This window comes from Denticeps clupeoides, chromosome 12 (genome assembly GCF_900700375.1).
Source record: "Denticeps clupeoides chromosome 12, fDenClu1.1, whole genome shotgun sequence".
NCBI lineage: Eukaryota > Metazoa > Chordata > Actinopteri > Clupeiformes > Denticipitidae > Denticeps > Denticeps clupeoides.
Genome location: NC_041718.1, coordinates 13,247,625 through 13,268,727, shown reverse-complemented (window position 1 = coordinate 13,268,727; position 21,103 = coordinate 13,247,625). Strand labels below are relative to the sequence as shown.

Genomic DNA, 21,103 nt, shown 5'->3' with positions numbered 1-21,103 from the left:
TTGCCGGGCTTAAAGTCCAAAGCCAATTAAAATGCTGCAGTATCACATTTTGTAAGAGGGGATCAATGGCAAAGCTTGTTGCACACAGTGGAACACAGAATAAACTAAAGGAAGATGGCTGACTGCAGACCCTCTCTCTCCCTCTCTCTTTCTCTCTCTCCGTGTTTCTGCCTCAGTGTGTCTGAATGACTCCTTTGGTTGGGACTGCAGCCTGACCTGCGAGGACTGCTCTAATGGAGGACGTTGCAGTGCACACAGGAACAGCTGCGACTGTCCAGACGGCTGGACCGGCATCGTCTGCAACCAGAGTGAGCTCCCTTCCATTTACTCAGCGTTTATACACTCAAGGGTGATATTTTCACTGTGCGTATCACGTTGAAGGGAGTATAGTTGTAGGCGGCCAGTGGGTTTGTGGTATAACTTTTCAATCAGTGGTTAGAGGTGCCAGGAAAAACAGATGAGGATTTGCTTGAACCAGTCACTTCCTGTAATCACACGATTAGGTTGAAACAAAATCCCACTTGCCTGGCTGCTGCACCTGCACTCAACTCTCTAGAGGTCTTCAGCTTAGATGTCATGTGCATATGAATGTGCTTGTACGTGTGTGTTTATATGTGTGTTTGTAGTTAGGAGTGTGTAATATGTATTAATATAGTACGCTAGACATATTTTTATACTTATGTTATGTGTGTGTGTTTTATAGCATGTCCCGAGGGCTCATTTGGACGGAACTGTTCATTCAGCTGTATGTGTAAGAATGGTGGCAGTTGTGACCCTGTAAATGGGCAGTGCCGTTGCCCACCAGGTGTCAGCGGAGACCTGTGCCAAGATGGTGAGTTGAACTTTTTAAGTGCAGCATCTCTGCCAGTTTCGAACACTGATTTGTCTAGACTAGACTAGACTTTTTTTTACCCTTTTGTTCAATTTTAAATTTCAAAAATAATAACAAGAAACACAGACTGGTTTCTGGAATATCCTCCTGAACCCGATTGGCTGTACCTGCTGTGTGTTACAGGCTGCCCGAAAGGCTTCTATGGTAAACATTGTACCAAGAAGTGCAACTGTGCCAACAATGGCCGCTGCCACCGCACCTATGGAGCCTGTCTGTGTGACCCAGGACTGTACGGGCGGTTCTGCCATCTGCGTAAGTCATTCATCACCCATACAAACTACACTTTCTGCACTGCATGGGCTGTAGAGTTTTTATATTTTTTTTTTCCGCCTTGACTGCAGCGTGTCCTAAGTGGGCGTTTGGGCCGGGCTGTTCCGAGGAGTGCAAGTGTGTGCAGAAGAACTCTCTAGAATGCCACCAGCGCCATGGCACCTGCATCTGCAAGCCTGGTTACCAGGGTGACACGTGCAAAGAAGGTATGAACTGGTGTGTTTCATGTTCATTGGTTGTGTGAATAATGTCAGGGGTCAGGGGCAGTGGTGGCCTAGCGGTTAAGGAAGCTGACTCTTAATCAGAAGGTTGCCAAGGTGCCACTGAGGTGGCACTTCTCCCTCAGGGGATGGGTTAAATGCAGAGACACAGTGCCGGGCAGGAAGCGAAGGACGCAAATCACACGACTGTCAAACACAGCCAATTTCATTGGTGACAAAAACAGGGCACGCAGACCCTCACATTGACACCCAAGACACAGTAAAGCTGCTGTGTATCACATGTGACAATCACTACACTTTACTTTAAAAACACAATTACTGGATGAGTACTACGACTTAACTCCGGCCTAGAACACAGAACTGTAGCACCTCGAAAAAATCTGGATATGACTAGTGGCTATAGTAGCAAAAACGCTATGCTTGCTTTTTCACCCAGTCCACCCATTTACTTAACATAATAAAACTTATTAAAATAAAACTTGAGTCAATAAATGAATACCCGAATGGCTAGTATAAATACAGTAAACGTTGTTTTACCAGAGAGTTCTGTGTTGCAGAATGTGAGTCTGGTTTCTATGGTGCTGCCTGTCAGAAGAAGTGTGCATGCCAAGCCGGATCGAGCTGTGATCATGTCACCGGGGCTTGCCGACAACAGTGTGCATCAGGGAAGAGGGGTGACAACTGTGAAGAAGGTGCACAAAATATTTATCCCACACATCCACACACTTTGTAGATTCTGCACCATTATGATAATAAATATCAGTTTTTGGCGAGTATGTGGGAGTGTGTTTGAGTTGTTCCTGTCTCAGACTGTGCAGATGGAACTTTTGGAGTTGGCTGCTCCAGCTCCTGTAACTGCACTGGAGCCCCGTGTGACAAGGTGACTGGCCAGTGCCTGTGCCCTGCCGGAACACTGGGAAAGCACTGCGAGAGGGGTAAGACCGTTTTAACAAACGCATCAGCAGTGCTGTGAGGTTGAGGTTGAAGTTTATTGTCATATGTACAAAGTACAGCGTACAGAGCACAATGAAATTCTTACTTGAAAACCTCTCCCACGTAGACAGAACATAGAAGATGATACATAGAAGACATAGAAGGCAAAGTGCAGCAGCAATAAATAATAAGTCACAGAAGGGTGAATATATGTGTGTTGGATGTGTGAGCTATGCTGGTGCTCCTGCTGCAGTGTGTGGCGAGGGTCGCTGGGGGAAGAGCTGCCGGGAGACCTGCCCTCCATGTGAGAATGGCGCAGTCTGCGACAAACACAACGGTACCTGCCTCTGCCCCCCTGGATACATGGGGCGCCTCTGCCAGAATGGTGAGGAATTTATAAAGGTTTTCTAATGGTATATGTCCCAATCCAAAACCAGAATCAGATTAAGTCATACATGCACAAGGAGTGAATTGAAGAACATAAAATCAAGTTTAAAAGCTCACGTGAGAAATGTATGGGTAAAAATAATTCTAATGGGAGATGGCTGCCTGCAACCATTGCTCTCTCAGTTGTGTCTGAATGACTTCTTTGTTTGGGACTGAAGCCTGACATAACAGAATTTTAATTAAAAAAAGACTGGAAAATAACTGTTTTTGTGAAAATGGTCACTTTACTTATTTAATTTTTGTTCATGTTTCAATATGTTTTTCAAGACAGTATTTATAAAGAAAATGTATTCATCATTTATATACAGAACAGGCCAAAAGTTTGGACACACCTTCTCAATCAATGTGTTTTCTTTCTATTTTCATGACCATTTACATTGGTAGATTCTCACTGAAGGCATCAAAACTATGAATGAACACGTGGAGAAGGTGTGTCCAAACTTTTGGCCTGTACTATATATCGGGATATATATTTTAGAAAGTAATTGTGTGTAATTGTGCACTGTGTAGCATGCCCCAATGGCCGCTTTGGACAAGGCTGTCAGCTCCGGTGTGTCTGTGAGAACAGTGCGCGATGTCACCCAGTCACAGGTCGCTGCGTATGTGCGCCTGGATGGACCGGGAAGAGCTGTGGGAAAGGTATCGTTTTTACTCCGGCGGTACGGCAAACTAGTATATTTATGTTTTCTGTATTGATGAAATATTAACCCCAAATTTGAACTATCAGCTGTTGCACTTTGATCTGCACACTTCTGGGCCTGTTATATCTACAACTCTCTGTTAACAGCGTGTGATGTGGGGAGTTGGGGAGCGGGCTGCGCGGACTCCTGTGACTGTAGGAACAGTGACGGTAGCTGTGACGCGGTGTCAGGACAGTGCGCCTGTGAGGCTGGCTATGCGGGGCAGCGCTGTGATCTCAGTGAGTGTTTTTAAGGTGCTCAGTACCTTTCTTCAGAATCAGAAAATGTTATTAATTCCGAAGGAAACTGCTTATGCTGCAACTGCACAGAGAGACATACAATGTACTACATACAAAGTTATGTGCATAGAGATACAGACACACATTTATTTGTATAAATAAAAATAAGCACTAAAAATAAGTATGCAGTAATGGCTCAAGCAGCATTGCATGTTATGTAGGAGTTAAAAGTTAAGTCAATAAGTGAGTTTTTGCTCAGTAGAACAGCAGCAGAAGAATCATATTGCATACTGTTTTAGTCCAGCTGTTCTGAGTGTGAAACACAAGCTCACGTTTTCCGCCCGCGACCCTTCCTCCTTCCCAGAATGCCCTGCTGGCTCTTTTGGAATGGGATGTCAACAGCGGTGTCAGTGCGAGAACAACGCATCTTGTGATCATGTGAGTGGAGCGTGCACCTGCCAAGTGGGGTGGGCCGGAACATTCTGTGAGAAACGTGAGTGTCGTAATGCTAATCCAAGATTTGGTTTGATGAAATTACGGAGAAGTACTGAATAAAGTTGTGTGTGTGTGTGTGTGTCTGCTAGCCTGCCCCCAGGGTTTCTATGGCCTTGACTGCCAGCAGAAGTGTGTGTGTCTGAATGGTGCCCGCTGTGACCACGTCACTGGTGAATGCCTTTGCCTGGCTGGTTGGCTCGGCCCTCATTGTAACCAGAGTGAGTGACTTTCCTTTGACCTCTGACCCCTGTGGCCTGCACTTCAGAGAGTTGGGCTTTAGATAAAGTGGATGTCCTTAAACATTTAAGAAGTCTCTTGTATTACCCCCAGCATGTCCAGCCGGTTTCTATGGCGATGCCTGCGGTCAGAAGTGTGTGTGCGAGAACAATGGTAGCTGTGATGCTATAAGCGGCCGATGTGTGTGTGCACCAGGCTGGGTGGGACCCAGCTGCTCGGAGGGTAGGTGCTTCATTATTACATTCATACAGCTCCTGGGAAAAAAAATCATTCTTTTCAGTTATTTGTCATCACTGTGTAACAAACACAGTGGTTATAGACATGGCCTCGCACTTCCAAGGTTGTGAATATAAACCTCAGCTCAGACCTTGTGTTTTTCGTAGTATGCATGCTCTCCCCATTTTGGCACGGGTTCTTCAGTAAACTACTGATGTCGTTCCAAAATTCCAGTTGTCACCAATAACTCACAGATAATTAATCTTTGTGCCCACTTTTCTACAAATTCAGCATATGGACATGTTACATGTGGTCTTTTGCATGTATTTTGCTATATTACAAAGATTGAAAGATTAGTTGAAAGTAAAAAATTAATGCAGCTGTTAAGGTTATCAAGTGCACGTTTAATTGTGAAACAGACAGACTTGAAACCGAATGTCTTGTCCTGATTGACTGAATTTCCACACCTCTTATATTCTGTTGAGCTTCTGTAGACCCCCCCTGATGACACAAGCTTACTTTTACATGAACTGTCAGTTAGCTTCATTTCAGTCCAGATCAACTCAGACTAATTCAGTTTTAGTGGAGAACTGTTAACAACCAGTATATTTCTCATTATTTTGCACCGCATTTCCCAGGAGATCTCCAGAACCCTCCCGACAGTAAAGAATCTGTCATGATAAATCAGTCACGATTACTGTTTTTTTTTTTTTTTACATTTTCCATGGCTGAGCAGCACAGAGCGAGACTTTTCTGTGGTGTGATGCAGGAAGGTTGAGAGACCATTAAAATCTGTGCCATGCTCTGTGTTTTCCCAGCATGCTCTCTGGGCTTCTACGGGGCGGACTGTGCCCAGCACTGTCTGTGCCAGAACGGAGGGACATGTGACAGCGGAACCGGCCTCTGTTCCTGTCCCAGTGGCTGGTCGGGGACAGCTTGTGAGCTGGGTGAGCGAGTGTAAAGTGAAATTAGCTCTGGTGTCGTTTCAACTCACGTCCCTAAATCCTTTTTATCTGCTGCTATTAGTATGTAATTAGCATTGGGGCTAAAACCGCAAACTGCAAGCAGGCAAGTTCGAAAATTAGAAAATGATCGTGACACTTCAGTTACATTCCAAGATGTAAAGTAATAGTGTGACCTCACTGGGGCCCTTAAAGCGCCACATGGAACTGAGGAAGCAAATTAGCTGCATGTTCCTGCTGCCCTGACATCATTTGTTTTGAGTCGCCTTGTTCTGTTGAGGCCCGCGGCCTTCGGTCTGGGCTGTTGTCATGACCGCAGACATGCCGACTGGCCCGCATTGTGCGGGCGCGGCCTCCGTCTCCGGTCTGCGCCATAAATGTCTCAATCAGAGCTCTGTTCCTATTCCCCTCTCCGTAATAATTAGAAGACTCCGGAGGTTCCAGTTGTGGTTTTAATGAGCACCAGAAATTGCTGAGTGTTACCAAAAAAAGTTGTAGCTCCTGAAAATTTAGAGGTAAAACACATCCGTCTTAAATCCTGTGGTTTAACGTATATGGTTTCTGTTCGTCAGACAGTTTGGAACTGCAATTTTGGGATGAGATAAATGATTATGTGTTTTATGAGTAATAAATTGTGCGTTTTCTAACATATGGTTTAAAAGACATAATTTTATGTGTATATTTCTCTATTCTCTGTATGCATATGCATCTGAAAATCCTGAAATTTACATTTACATTTACAGCGTTTATCAGACACCCTTATCCAGAGCGACTTACAATCAGTAGTTACAGGGACAGTCCCCCTGGAGCAACTTAAATGTCTTGCTCAGGGACACAAGAGTAGTAAGTGGGATTTGAACCTGGGTCTTCTGGTTCATAGGCGAGTGTGTTGCCCACTAGGCTACTAACACTCTGGAAGTAGCCTGTATTTAACATGTCTACACAATCAGCAAACAACATGAGTGTGCACGCACACACATATACATAAACACGCATGTTGAAATGAATAGATTCTCTTGAATTATGACACTATCTGCCACTGTGTGTTTACTGGATGACTGTAGCGTGTGCGCCCGGCTGGTTTGGGGCTGACTGTCAGCAGACGTGTGAGTGTGAGAATGCGGGACTCTGTGACAGAGACTCCGGACGCTGTGTGTGTCGGCCAGGCTGGTTGGGAGAGCGCTGTGAGAAAGGTAAGCAAGCTTTTTAATCATCACACTGCAATTAGAATTTAATGGGAATAATCAGACAATAATCAGACTGACCAGTCTGTTGCTCTCTCGCTCTCTCTCTCTCTCTCTCTGTGTGTGTGCATGAGAGCAGCTTGTCCATTCGGGCTGTTTGGTGTAAATTGTGAGGAGAGGTGTAAATGTGAACACAGTGCCCCCTGTCACCATGTCACTGGAGAGTGCATCTGTCCCCCAGGCTGGAGGGGTCTGCTCTGTGACAGAGGTCAGTATAATGAAAGTGATTGTTTTTGTCATTGTGATACACATCAAGCACAGCACCCTTTTTTATCCCGTTGCCCTTGGTGAGCAGTGGGCAGCCATGAAAGGCACCCGGGGAGCAGAGTGTTGGGACTGGGTACTTTGCTCAGGGGGACCCCAGTGGCACTATGCAATAGAAATCTTAATCTTATGAAGCCTAATCCCAACATCCATACATTCATAATACATGTTATAATGCATAAAACATGTTTACATGACTTATCGAGTTTGTTCAGTAAGATCCTATTTCTGATCGGTTTCCTTGTGAAGTCAACTGGTGTGATCTGTTCTGCCGATGTCTCTGTTGTGTGCAGCTTGTTTGCCTGCTACGTACGGTAAGAGCTGCAGCCAGCGATGCTCCTGTAGTCATGGCTCGCCCTGCCATCACATCACTGGGGAGTGCGGCTGCCCGCCTGGCCTGACTGGATCTGGCTGTGAACAAGGTCAGGGTCTCTGTGTGGGTTTCTTCTAAAGCCACTCTACAGTTTGATCTCATAAAGTCCACCCTCGTGAATATGTACATGTGCACTTGCTGATAAGTACACTGCATTTCACTGCATATCATACCGTGTACGACTGTGTATGTGACAAATAGAATTTGAATTTAATTTAATTTAAGTATAAATTTATGACAGAAACAAGGCAAGACAAGTTTGGAGGGACACCTGTTGCAGCATATCCAGGGTAGTTGTGGGTTATGAGAAAGGAATGAGGATGGGGATGAGCCTGAGTTTAACTTCTGTTTATAGGCTGCCATGCCTGTTTATGTTCTATTTTGTGTTTATTTAAATAAATATTATCATGTAGTCGAACATCATAGAATATAGAACAAAAAAATAGGCATTTTTAACTCTAATAATTATGAAGCTGATGTTTGCAAAAAGTTACATTTGGCACTAGTTATTCCGTCCTTTTCACTTCCCATTTCGTTCTCCGTGACGCTGCAGTCTGCTTGCCCGGAACCTTCGGACTGAACTGTAACCAGGTGTGCCAGTGTTCAGAGAAGAACCAGCTCTGCCACCCAGTTTCTGGGGTCTGTTACTGCGCACCAGGCTTCAGGGGTCCAAGGTGTGCCACCGGTGAGCACCCCACCGCTACCGCTTAAAGTCGCCTCAAGACTCTCGCAGAGTGTGAACGATCTCATTACTGTAATACCCGCAGCCTGTGACTAAGTCCTCATAAAACTGTTATTCTGGATTCATTAATTACAATGACCAGTAATAATCCCATAATCCTTCGAGCAGAGTGTGAGAGTGGCCAATATGGGCCCAACTGTGAGCGGCAGTGCCAGTGCCGGAATGGGGGAGTGTGCCAGGCCACGGACGGCACCTGCAGATGCCCACCTGGCTTTATAGGGCCCAGCTGCAACATCAGTGAGTTCCCCAGGCATGCTGTGCTCTTCGGTTTCAGGGTTCTGTTTATCATTATCTGTAAGACGAATAACTCTGCGTGAACAGCTTGCATGGTGGGTCGGTACGGAAATGACTGCGCCCGCGTGGCGCTCTGTGGAGAAGGGGCAGGGAACGACCCGGTCACCGGCAGATGTGTTTGTGCGCCTGGTCGGCAAGGAGAGGACTGCAGTCAAGGTGTGTGCTGTTTATGTTGCTGAATTATGTTCTAGCACGGTCACAGAATTCTTATTTGTGCTGTTTTGCGTTTATATGTCGCTGCAGGCTGTGCGCCAGGCTGGTTTGGGCAGGATTGCGCTAAACGCTGTAACTGCAGTAATGGGGGTTTGTGTGACACTCTGTCGGGGACCTGCACTTGTGGGCTGGGATGGACCGGCCCTCAGTGTGACACAGGTGAGAGAAAGAGTATGTGTGTGTGTGTGTGTGTGTGTGTGTGTGTGTGAGAACGTAAGTGTATTTCTTCGCTGCTCAGTCTGAAAAGTTTCACCAAAAGAGGGCGGCAGTGTGCTGTAAACGAACGGCTCTCATTAAACTACATCCCTTTTAAATTTATTTTTCAATTTCCTTACATGATTCATTGCTTTTTCCCAATCAAACAAAGGATGGAATTAGTTTAGATAATCTTAAGTCTTTTGTTTAAGAAGATTAAAATATCAGGGAACACAACTATGTGTTTATTTCTGAAAACCCACATGATTGACTTGATGGGATTGGATTTCGGGGTCAGAGTGCAAATATAAGCACATGTTTACATGTGACATAGAGGTTTTTATGCTCTATTGTTTCTTTGCATTTCTAATCTGTTTATTTGTGTGTGACAGAGTGCACTACGGGGAGATATGGTCCAAACTGTGCACACAAGTGCGAATGCCAGAACAACAGCACGTGTGAGCGAGTGACTGGAATATGCCAGTGTCAACCTGGATACTATGGCAGTCAGTGTGAACATGGTAATACAGGCACACACACACACACACACACACACACTGTAATTAATTTATTCTATCTATACCAGTATTATTTATCCCTTTATTTTCCCCTGGGTTGCAGTGTGTCCTCCTGGTTGGTATGGGCCCCTCTGTCATCTGCACTGTGACTGTGTCAATGACACCCAGTGCCATCCCAGCACAGGGCGCTGCACCTGCCCACCGGGCTACCATGGCTCACGCTGTGAGAAAGGTGAGCACCTACCGATCCACACTAGAGAATCATTTAGCGCAGCGCCTGGAATAAAGCCTGCCTGAGTGGTTCCATTCCAAGCCACACTCCGGTCAAACTGGCCCATTCTTTATTAGACTGTTAATAATCCCCTGAGCCTCATTAAGTAGAGTTGGAGAAAAATCATTACGGCAAACGCTACTGCAGGACTACAGCTGGATGTCTGTAGAAAATCGACAGAAGAACTAAAAATATAGAAAGGAAATAGCAGAAAATGAACAGACAAAAAAAAAAATTCCACCTTAATATATAGTCACAAATTATTTTATTCAATTGATAATAACTAGGATTAATTAGGACCAATAGAGACAACAATTTCAATCCATTTGGCCAAATGGATTTTTGGTTGTCTTCTCTCATCCCACAATCCCCAGCATGAGAACCACTGGCATACTTTAAGTCATGATTTCAGCATATGGGGATCGATTGAAGTAAAGCTGCCTTGTTTTGCTCCTCCTCTCCGGTTCAGAGTGCCAGCAGGGCACATTTGGGCAGAACTGCTCCGGGCTGTGTGAGTGTTCAGCGGACTCCGCCTGTGATCCTGTTAGCGGCAAGTGCATCTGCGCTGCGGGGAAGACCGGGTCCAGGTGTGAAGTTGGTAAGGACAGGGCAGTACAGCCAGTAAGACCCCGTGTCGCATGTGAACGGGGGGGATTTATGATTGTCCTCTCTATGTCTTCAGACTGCAGAGTAAATTGGTATGGACCTGACTGCACCCTGAGCTGTGAGTGCGGGAACGGGGCTCAGTGCAATAGTAAAAACGGCCGCTGTGCCTGTCTGAACGGCTTCATAGGGCTCACCTGCCAGGAAGGTAATGTCACCTCATGTCAACTGCTTAATTGTTGCTGTACTGTCTTACATTTATAAAACGTGCCTAATATTGTGGCCAATGCACCTATATTGTTTGGGCCAGAAGTTCGGGCCTACCCTCAGACTGCTGCTTTTTCACAATGTTATTATGTTACAACATATGCATATACATTTCAAATTGCAACAGTTAGAGCCTTTGTGGCTAAATGATAAATACTTAAAATAATACAAAGCAGTCAGTTGAATTTGTTCTTTTCGTAAGGTTTGTAATGTTTTTGTAAGAAAAGAGGTTGGTGAGCCTGCGTGTTGGCTACACTCTTCTATTCCACAGGTGGGCCCCCTCAGCGGCCGCACAGAAGGGACAGACGGTCGTACTGGGACAGATATTTATAGCGCCATCTATTGACCCGCCCTGCCCCGCGTTGCCCAGACAGCATGTGCCGTGAGAAGAGCAGTGACCGAGCAGCACAGATGCCACTGGGATCTCCAGAGACTGGGTGAAAGGCATGCTGGGTAACTCGGCGATGACAACAGAGGCTCTTGGGGAGGGGGACATAATGAACCCTTGGTGCTGTGTTTGTATCCGTGTCAACAGTGGTGACTGGCTTCCTCATTACGGAGGAAGGATGGACGACGCTGACTGATCCTGAGGAACGTGCGCAGGTGTTCTGCACTAACTGCACCAGAACTAAAGACAAAAGTTCATGTGTGTGTGTGTGTGTGTGGCTCCGACCTCAGACAGTGAACGTGGTGTGATGAGCATTGCTGCCTGAAAGACACTTTTTATCCTGGAGACTCAAGGACTCGATATGGTGGTTGGGTCCTTATCAATCATACTTGATGCTTTTTCTTTTTTTGGCATGTGTGCATTTGAGAGTTTTGTTTTATACAAATCTGTGTCATCTTTTCCTAGAAATTATAGACCCATGTTACCTCAATTATCAGAATGCAATTAAAATACTAAAGTGATCTACATAATGTATTAAGACTTGAGAGTGCTGTACCACAACACCAATATATTACGGATCAGCATGGTATTAATGCAATTATACCAGTTTATTTCATCCTTTAATATTTATAAATGGCTATAGTGACAATATCAACATAAAAAAGGAAATATAACAGTTGAAAGCAGTGAGCAGCCATGACAGGCGCCCGGGGAGCACTGTGTGGGGACAGAATTTTTCTCAGTGGCAGCTCAGTGGCATCATGGCAGCTGGGGATTCGAACCTGCAACCTTCTTATTACGGGTCCATTTCCTTACCTGCTATGCTACCACTGCCCCAAGTTTGGGCCTATCCTCAGACTGCTGCTTTTTCAGAATGATTTTATGATAAAATATTAAAATAGTAGAGTGGAATGTAACAATTATATGCATCCAAAGTTCAACAAGCAACAGTTACAGCATTTGTGGCTAAATAATAAATTATTTTATTATTAAAATAATAAAATGTGTTCATTTAATGTTTTCTTGTAAGAATTTTGAAAAAGCAGCACATTTCTGGCCTGTAGAGCAGGTTGAAAGAGGTTGGTGAGCCTGTGAGTTGGCTACACTCTTATGTTCTTTTCCAAACAATGATATTCCTCAATTTATTAATTATGCATTTTTAGAATTTGTGATGATGTGTCTTTTCTACAAAAAATCTAAATCTAGGGCAAATATCTATGCAGTGCCTTTTGGCCTCAACATATCTCATCTTATGGCATTAACTTTTCTATGTCTGTTTTTCTGCCCAGGATGTACGTCTTGCTTTCATTTTAAGTATAATCTCCAATCAATATACCATAGTAAGAAAGTTAAGCAGATACACATTGCTAGGCCTTGCCTTATAAAATGTATCGTTCTGTATATTGCAGTCAGGTATAAGGCTGCCTTATTTCAAAGAAGGTCCATGATGTTCTGTATATGAAGTAAAATGTTATCGCGGTGCTTGTTTTATTTGAACTGTAGTAAATTATTACCCATGGTGAAGAGATGTCCTCATTGTCTCTACATTTCTGTGTAGAAATATTTCACACCTTTTACCACCCGGGGCTTATTTATGGGACGATAAGGAGTCCTAGCTCAGCGAATGGCAGATGGCACTTCCCGTCAGTAGTCAGTGTGCTTGCATTTGTCTCCAGTAATGCCGAAGATACACCGTGTGTACCTAATGCATCGCTAATTAATGTTCCCCCATAGTATCAGTATAACAGAGTTATACTGATACGATCCTGGACCTGGACAAAACCAGAACATAGAGGTCCAGCTGTACACACAGTTCTTCTTTCAGGAGGGTATTTTCTAACTGTCATTTAATGTATTTGTAGTTTTCATGTTGAACATGTATTGTTATATTTTATATGAAGTGTATATTGAAAATAAAATACCAACTTGCTCAAAATAATGAATCATTATATTCTGTCCATCTTTGTATTTCATTTTCAAATTTCAAATGACAAAAGACAATACGCTGTGTGTTTTCTCATGGTTATTTTCTCTATAATTTTAATTTCATAGATACCGAAGCTGTACATATCTAAATTCCGATTCAAGCACAATGCAGTTAGCAATGCCTGTCAATGAAAATAAAATAAAAAAAAAAAAAAAAAAAAGAGAAGAAGGCTGAAGTGAACACAACCATTAATATGTATATATACAGTATATATATACATAGGTCAAACTATATACAGAAGATATCTGGCTCTCCACACAAGTGGAAATGTAGATTCATTTCACAGAATTCCTCTAAATGCATATACAGTGCAAATAACCGCTTCTCCCCTTTCAGTTTCAGGATGATGCCAACGGAGACATAAAGCAGAATGGTTTTTTAAAAAATAAAACTGTGAAATAATTAAGCTGTTTCTTCTTTCACTCAAATACATGGAAGCGTTGGGGGGGGGGGGGATACTCTCTTCAGTGAAAATACAGTGACTTTTTTTTTTTGGAGTACAGTACTACCACTGCAGCACCGCAACTGTAAAAATGCTGTGCGCAACCAACGCTCAGTAAAACACTGTAGGCTTATCGGTCCTTCACATCGCTCCCATAGATCCTTGGCTAGGAGACTGAATGTGGATGTCTCACTGGTCACAAATCATCCAACATCTTCCAGATTCTTTATCTCATGTTGGCTTTTCCACACAGGACAATAATAATAAAAAAAACAACTAAATAAATCAAACAAGAGCATCTGCAGCAGTATGACTAGAAGAAAGGTTGTTGTCTGTTTTAACAAACTGTCAGGTGTGGGAGACATAAAAAAAAATAAATCAGAAAGGCCCCAAGGTGTCTGAAATGATCAAATACAAGAACTGGCCTTTTAGCAGGATGCCTGCAGCAGACGTTGTCACTCCTGTTCCTAAAGACTAACCTTCATCATGCTCTGACCATCATAGTCAAATAACAAGGTGAACGTGGTTCTTTATCAGTCTGAAAATTCCAGGAACAGGACCAAGAACCTCAGGTTTACAGTACCAATTTCAAGAGTCCCAACTTTACAAAATAAAATAACAAGGGAACTAGAGAGAATTCAGCTGCTCATTGCATGGAACTAAAAGTTAAAACTGCAACAAGGTAAATCTGACAATAAGTGAAGAGCACCATAGAACTGCTTTCGTTTAATGACTGTGCCTGTTGGATCTGGGCTGAAAAGAGGTCCTAACATGATCAAAACCCACAGACATTTGCACAGCTAAACCATCAGCTAAAAACAAAACACACACTATCCTAGAGGTAAAACACGGACGAAAAAAAGAATAATTAAGGAAGAAACAAAGTGGCAAAAGTGGTAAAGTGCTGATGTCTGACTAACAAACCATCGACGTAATACGACAACAAGGAATGTCAAGAACGACTGCATATGTTGGAAATGGACACACTGATTGGTACAATTTTTTTTTACTTATTTTTTTTTTTTTTTATTTGGGGTACATTTTGCCAGAACAACTAGCTAACTTCGTCTAGCCGGATAATTCGTCACAGTTTACCTTCTAAGAACTCAATTTTTTTTTTTCTTGCCAACATGGTACACCCAGCACACACTAGAGACAGACAGCACATGAGATCACACACCTTTGCAAATTACCTAATGGTTTGACACAGAGAAACTAGTGTGCATGTCCCAACAGGGAAAATTAAAGAGAATGAACATAAAAATATAAAAAATTGACAACAGTTTAGATCTCTCTTATTCTCACTCTTATTCTTGCTTTTACCTTAACAGCTATAGTACATCACTTCTGTGCAAAAGTTTGTGTGACAAAAAGAAGAAGCAGATATATATGTACTTTTTTTTATAGAAGCTTTGCATTATGCTTGCATATTTTTTTTTTATGTACTATTACTGCTGACCATGGGTCTTGGCTGACTGGTTCCTGGTCAGGAAAAAAGGGGCATGCTCTCCAGAATATCATCTCATGCTGTTTCTGTTGTGCTTGACCAGGGTCACGGGCAGAGAGATTAAGACTGATTTCTGGTAGAAAGGAGATTCTATAAGAAGTTTTTTTTGTTGTTTAAAAAAAAAAAAAAAAACTACTGTTGACTGTTCCTTAAAGACAAAGGACTGCAGTGCGTATACGTGTTGTGGAGACTGCATCCAGCAGAGTGAGCAGTGTCTGTATGGGTGGTGAATGACGGGGGGGTTTAGTCCATAGCGTAGGTCAAAAGGACAGACGGTTCATGCTGTTAAATGGCTGATCGCTTCTTCTTCAGCGACTGGGTGGATGGGAGATGTTGGGTTGGGATCTTGTGGGTAGATCTTTGGCTTCAGCCACATGAGATGCCACTGATATCAGTGCGATGTAATAGTGTAATAGATGAGAGATGGTTATACAGTGAAATACGGTTTTGTATGAGACCACGCAGGCATTCACTCCTAAACACACACACACACAAACACATCAAACACACTGATTCTGTTCCAGTCCCTGAGCTGCTGCTCCTACAGGGCCCAAAACAGCGGCCACTGAAACAGTCCGGTTACATCACCAGTCAAGCTGCTGGCACCAGGAACTGCAGGTCTGCTGTTACAAAGCCACACACTCGCCTAGAAAAATCTTCACAAGTGTGTCAGTGGGCATTACAAAAATTATTAATTTTGTCATTCATTTAAGCAAAAGATTGGTCATTATCCTATGGTTAAGCCCTAAAATATGTACTTTTTCCATGCAAGGTAGCCATTTAATCACTAACTGTATTCCATATATATTTAATACACTGTGTATATATATTATTCATTTTCATATGTCTTCCTAAAGCTGTGGGAGTAATAAACTGCTATGCATTAGAAAGCTATTTTTTTTGTGTGGTAACATGTGGCTTCAGCATCTACTACAGTCCCCTAAAAGCATAGGGCTGCCCACTCGGGTGGGACAGAGGGTCCCAGAGCTCACTAGCCCAGAGGGGGGAACAGACTGAGCGGAAGGCAGGGAGGGTGGAAGATGGAGCAACGTGGACGGCTTCTAACGCTAATATGCAACCCATATGCTAATGTTCGATTTTCCTTAAGCCTTCTGGACAGCGGGACATTTAAAATTCTTTTTTTTTTTTTTATCCTAGTGACGATTTCTAGTTGATCTTCTGATGCAGTTTCTCTCCATATACATACAACCTAAGCAGATGGGGACTATGGGATGTCATGAGCAACAGATTGGCTCTTTACGCACACATCAACTTGAATGCATTCGGTATTAAAAAATGCAAAGAGGAAAAAAAGTCCTGAATACTTCTGACAGCCAAGCAAGCGTGTGCTTTTTTCTGTTTTTTTTTTTAATAGTTAATTTCAGATTATTTTGAACAGATTCATCTATGAGCCCATGTTGACCTCACTTTCTCTATGGTTCCTCCAACATTCCCATCAGATGTGACTTATTCTTTATATTTTTTCTATGTATCGAGTCCGTTCTGTTTTTGTTTACTTTTATTTCTTCTTCTTTTTTATTATCATTAAATGACCTCCCCTGCAGGGTCGTGGTGCTTGCCGGACTCATGCGCTAGGTCTCATTCAGTAGAAGCTCAAGCGGACAGAGGAACAGGCAAAGGTGGGTGTGGTGCAGCCCGAGTTTTTCTCCAAGCATTAGGACCTGTAGTCCTTTTTACTGTACGGCTTGTTCCCCAAAATGCTGTCCACCTCGTGCACGATGGAGGAGGATAACTTTGGAAGAACCTGCAATGGAAAAACAACACATTTCTTTCTGAAGCATCACCTCCTAGCATGGGTATGAACTAATGCAGTGGTTCACGATCACTTCAGAAAATAGTTGGCCCTCTAGCCAACAACATCTTTAACTAGTTTACACAGGAGGCTGTTTTAGTTGTAATATGAATGTTGTTTTTTTATCCACTTTCAAGAACAATGTGGATCATCTTATCTTAACTTAGAGCATATGAGGATTTTAACTTCACAACATATTATGAATATTGACTACGCTGCATTTTAACACACCGCAGCTGTTAATATCCTGGCCAGGACCACTAGATAAAGTACCACAGTTTGAGAACCAAGGACCTTGTTGGAGCATTGATTCATGCACATGCGCTCTCAGGGGGTCGGGCTCACCTGTATTGCTCCTATATTTTCCATCAGCTGGTCTGTGTTGGAAGCCCCTAAGAGCACAGAGCTCACCCCCTCATTCCGTAGGCACCACGCTGCAGAGGAGCAGTAACAAAACAATGATACCACAAACACACACACACACACACACACAGGGTATCTAGTTACCAACGGTACCCTCTCAGAAATAAAATATCCCCATTACACTCCATCGAGTCACTCAAAGACATACAGGTAGCTCTCCAAAGCGCCAGTCTGGGTCACATAAAATAAACTGAACACACCAATTAAATGCAACTATGCCCACGGCCACCCACTCGCTCACACACACAAAATAAAATAGCAATGTCGATTCTGTTCAAGAACATACTGTTACCATGGTTCCCACACCAGGAAAATATGCACCACTCAGACAAAATGCTCAAGAGGATCTTCTTTTATATTTCTGTGCCCAATAGAAGCCAAAAGAACATCAAATACCATTAGTTTTGGGGATGTTTCTCAGATTACGGAGAGACATGACTGAAGTCTTGTCTTACAGGGGGAGTGAGGTCAGGACACAGTTAGGAACTTTATAATAATAAAAAAAAAAAAAAAAAAGACAAAGGTTGTGTAAACCTTTAAACTATTCTGTTACCCTGATAAAGGCGGAGATGAGGTCAGTCTGGCACTCTGCTGGTTCCTGGACTCCTTTTCTCTCTCTCATTTGATGGCACTGCTGTTCTGGAACCATCTTGTGGTTGACCGTGTGCTGCTGCAGTGCATTAAGCAGCCGGTGACTGCAGCATCCTCGTCCTCATAAATAAAATCCTGCAGCCATCAGCTCAGACCTCCCGAATTATAAGGCGCTTCACTAACACCCGTCCGGGGTGAGAGGGTCTGTGCGTCTGAGCGTCTGTGACATTATTCTGTGCTTATTCCCCCTCACACTTACACTGGTCAGCAAGTCTGGCCTGCATGTCACACGTCTGTCCCGTCACTCTCACCCCTGCCAATTACACCCACAACCCCCCCCATCCACAGCACTGCAGCTGAAAGCTGTGCAACTTGCCAGCACATTATCTCCCAACATGCAATTCCCCAGGGCCGCTCGGAGAGCTGTGTCATATTTCAGTGAGATGCTGACGAGGTGGATTTATGGCGATCAGGAGAGACTGGAGCCACTTTTAATGAGGAACGCGACAAAATCTATACCTCTGCTCACCACCACCCCCAGTGAGCGATACACAATGTTGCTGAGCGGCAGATTTATTCAGGGGTTCTACTTATTTGTTTATTTGGCACTCGAAGTACCCCCCTGGGAACAAGTGGCTGTCGATTTGGCACATTCACACTCACCGTTTACACACATAAATCAGTACTACAGTTCTACACACACACACACACACACACACACACACACACACTGAGTTATGAGTGCAGACTGCAGAAAAACAAGGAACGGCCTCAGGACAACTGACATAAATGTTACACGCTCACACAGAAGATTATACGTGAGTAGACCTGATGTTGCGTTGTCTCCCTTTTCCCTGCTTATAATAAAAACACACGGCCGTCGCACGTCTCTCCCAGGCTCTCCCCCGATTTGGGAACATGAGAGGCCACGGCCTCGGACAGACGCACAGAGGGACAGACAGGCGGAGCGAGGCGCAGACGGACGGACGGACAGACAGACAGAAAGAGAGAGAGCGGCAGTGTGCTGGGGCGCGTACCGATGGCGAGCTGGGGCAGTGTGCAGCCCAGCCGCTCCGCGATTGCCTGCAGCTCTTTCAACTTCGCCTGCTGTCGCCGGCCCTCCTCGCTCAAGATCTTGTCCTTCAACCACTGGTAGCCCTGTCAACAACACAGCACACCTGCTCAAAAACACAGCCCCTGCTCACAGTGGCGCTCGCACACACACACACACACACACACACACACACGCTCACGAATGTCAACAGGTAAACACACACACACACACACACACACACACGGAACATGGCACCCGGAGCAGCACCTGTGTCAGCAAGGGCCTGTTTTTAAACACGTGACTCTGTCCTCTCAAAGCTGAGACAACCAGACACAGTCGCTCAGCCTTGAGTGTTTAGAAAAGGACACACACACAAACACACACACACATACTGAGTTTTTCAGCTCAGTGTTTCCGGAAATTAATATGTGAGATTCTGTATTTCAAGGAAACTGATACTGAGGGTTAATAAGGTCTTAAGGCCAAACTTGACCTTTCAAATGGGTTTATTCACTCTCGACTTTCATTATATGCTGTGAAACTATGTACAAAAAAAACATCCATTTACTGTAAATTTTTCTACGATACAGGCAAAGGCCAGGGTGTATAGAGAAATGAAAGGAGGCATTATAATTATTAATGGGGAGGGGGCTTACATGTTAAATTTAAAGTAAAGTACTAGTATTCAACCAGTTCATAAACACTGACTCCACTAACAACTCCCACAAACCCATACCTATACAAATGAAAAGTTATTAAAGTTGGTTTATGCTGTTATCACAGCTCATTACCTATCATTTATTTTCTTCCATTAATAAGCATTGAGCTTTATTTAACCCCCAGTATGCGTCCCTTGAAACTTTTTTGAATATAAAATTTTGTAATATTATGTTTGTGTGTGTGCCGGCACAGGATGAACATGATCCCATACCCCTGATGTTATATTAGTATCAAAGACAAACAGTGGGAAGGGACCTCTCCGTGTCTGTGACCTAACCGGCCACAGGTCTGAAAATACACCGCAACCCATCGACCATTAGGCCATCGACGCGGAGTGGTTCATTTTCTTTTGATTTTCAGCAGTAAACACACATCCGACAACAGCACAATAACATTCCAAAAAAAAAGAATGGTCCACCAAAAGAATGGTACTTGGTCACCAGTACAAATTTCATAAAAACATAAGGACCACCAACAACTTTTTTTGTGATGTAAAAGAGAGAAAGGAATGATGAGAAAGAAGACAAAAGAAAAATGGAATGGCCATTCCACCACGACAGAAAAGAACAGGCCGACGCAATTCCAAATGACTGGTAGGTATCCCCCTCTGTGAGACCACCAGACAACGCATGCCGCCACAGACACAACACAGTTTAGGGAGAGAGGGAGACACCCAAACATTAGAAATCTGAAAAGACAATGAAGTAATCCATTAAGACAGATCATATCATCAACACAGAGGCACAGCTGGGGGTGGTGGAGAGGTGAGAAGGGGACAGAGGACTGAGAAACGCAGCAGGACAGGGACAGACTGGTGTACCTTCAGAGAGGCGCGGGAGTATGGCGGAACCCCGCTGTCGTATTTCCCTGAGATTATGCCGCAGGCTAGTGGGGACCATGTCATAGCCCCAACACCTGAGGACACACACAGGGGACACAAGTATCATATCATGAGCTGCTTGTCTCATACATACCTTTGCATTCACTCTGTTTTCCTGAACAGAAATTGTTGGTAGTGTCAAAGTCAAACAGAAAAACCAGGGGTGATCATCCTTTTGCATTTTTAGCTCTGAAAATATAGAGCTCTGCACCTTTAGTAATTAGGTTAGCACCATTAAATTAAACTTAAAACCCATTTGCTTTAAACTCTTCTGTGGGTGTCTATTTTTAGCACATTGGTATTACACTGCATATAAATCTATCTATCTATAAATAAATTGTTTATAATCAGGAAGTGTGTACACAAAACAAAAATAAAATAATACATTTTATCCTCAATATGTAATGTTTTGAAATGATGCAAACCAGGTTCATTGCCCATTCCAAGTTTCAAGTATTCAACAAAACATTGACACATCAATACTGACTGTAACAACCGAGACCTCCAAGCCACCAGAGGGCAGCACCACACTCACCAATCTTGTGGAAGAGCTCAGGCAACTGTACCTCCACCTTCTCCCTCTGGAACATGTGGTACTCGGCTTGTTCACAGATGGGGGGAATCTGGTTGAATTGTCTCGCCACTGAGTACGCTTCCTGAAAGATGCAGACGTTGCACGTCACTGAATTTGCGGCCCTTTTCTCGATACGTGGTTGCATCAA

The 21,103-nt window shown here is 43.7% G+C and overlaps 2 protein-coding genes across 11 annotated transcripts in view; one reads left to right on the top strand and one right to left on the bottom strand.

Moving 5' to 3' along the window:
- Positions 1-12,907, top strand: part of megf6b (multiple EGF-like-domains 6b) — a 53,443-nt gene extending 40,536 nt beyond the window's left edge. For 3 of the 4 annotated variants that reach the window (XM_028999524.1, XM_028999523.1, XM_028999526.1), the window contains 25 exons: positions 177-308; positions 704-832; positions 1,016-1,144; positions 1,234-1,368; positions 1,941-2,075; positions 2,193-2,318; positions 2,570-2,701; positions 3,274-3,402; positions 3,551-3,682; positions 4,047-4,175; positions 4,267-4,395; positions 4,508-4,636; positions 5,449-5,577; positions 6,657-6,785; positions 6,916-7,044; positions 7,394-7,522; positions 8,027-8,158; positions 8,324-8,452; positions 8,537-8,665; positions 8,753-8,881; positions 9,310-9,438; positions 9,539-9,667; positions 10,176-10,304; positions 10,389-10,517; positions 10,848-12,907. In XM_028999524.1, the coding sequence (XP_028855357.1) occupies positions 177-308; positions 704-832; positions 1,016-1,144; positions 1,234-1,368; positions 1,941-2,075; positions 2,193-2,318; positions 2,570-2,701; positions 3,274-3,402; positions 3,551-3,682; positions 4,047-4,175; positions 4,267-4,395; positions 4,508-4,636; positions 5,449-5,577; positions 6,657-6,785; positions 6,916-7,044; positions 7,394-7,522; positions 8,027-8,158; positions 8,324-8,452; positions 8,537-8,665; positions 8,753-8,881; positions 9,310-9,438; positions 9,539-9,667; positions 10,176-10,304; positions 10,389-10,517; positions 10,848-10,909 (3,179 nt within the window). In that variant the 3' untranslated portion in view covers positions 10,910-12,907. The remainder of the gene's footprint in view (positions 1-176; positions 309-703; positions 833-1,015; positions 1,145-1,233; positions 1,369-1,940; positions 2,076-2,192; positions 2,319-2,569; positions 2,702-3,273; positions 3,403-3,550; positions 3,683-4,046; positions 4,176-4,266; positions 4,396-4,507; positions 4,637-5,448; positions 5,578-6,656; positions 6,786-6,915; positions 7,045-7,393; positions 7,523-8,026; positions 8,159-8,323; positions 8,453-8,536; positions 8,666-8,752; positions 8,882-9,309; positions 9,439-9,538; positions 9,668-10,175; positions 10,305-10,388; positions 10,518-10,847) is intronic. The other variant, XM_028999525.1, reaches the window with a different exon arrangement.
- A 496-nt stretch (positions 12,908-13,403) lies between these two features.
- The window catches only part of kcnab2a (potassium voltage-gated channel subfamily A regulatory beta subunit 2a), a 73,680-nt gene continuing 65,980 nt past the window's right edge, over positions 13,404-21,103 (bottom strand). For 6 of the 7 annotated variants that reach the window (XM_028999531.1, XM_028999530.1, XM_028999533.1 and 3 more), the window contains 5 exons: positions 20,917-21,037; positions 20,322-20,416; positions 18,765-18,885; positions 17,059-17,147; positions 13,404-16,665 (listed from right to left, as the gene is read on the bottom strand). In XM_028999531.1, coding sequence (XP_028855364.1) covers positions 16,576-16,665; positions 17,059-17,147; positions 18,765-18,885; positions 20,322-20,416; positions 20,917-21,037 — 516 coding nt within the window. In that variant the 3' untranslated portion in view covers positions 13,404-16,575. Of the gene's footprint in view, positions 16,666-17,057; positions 17,148-17,689; positions 18,886-20,321; positions 20,417-20,916; positions 21,038-21,103 lie in introns of those variants that run through there. The other variant, XR_003751490.1, reaches the window with a different exon arrangement.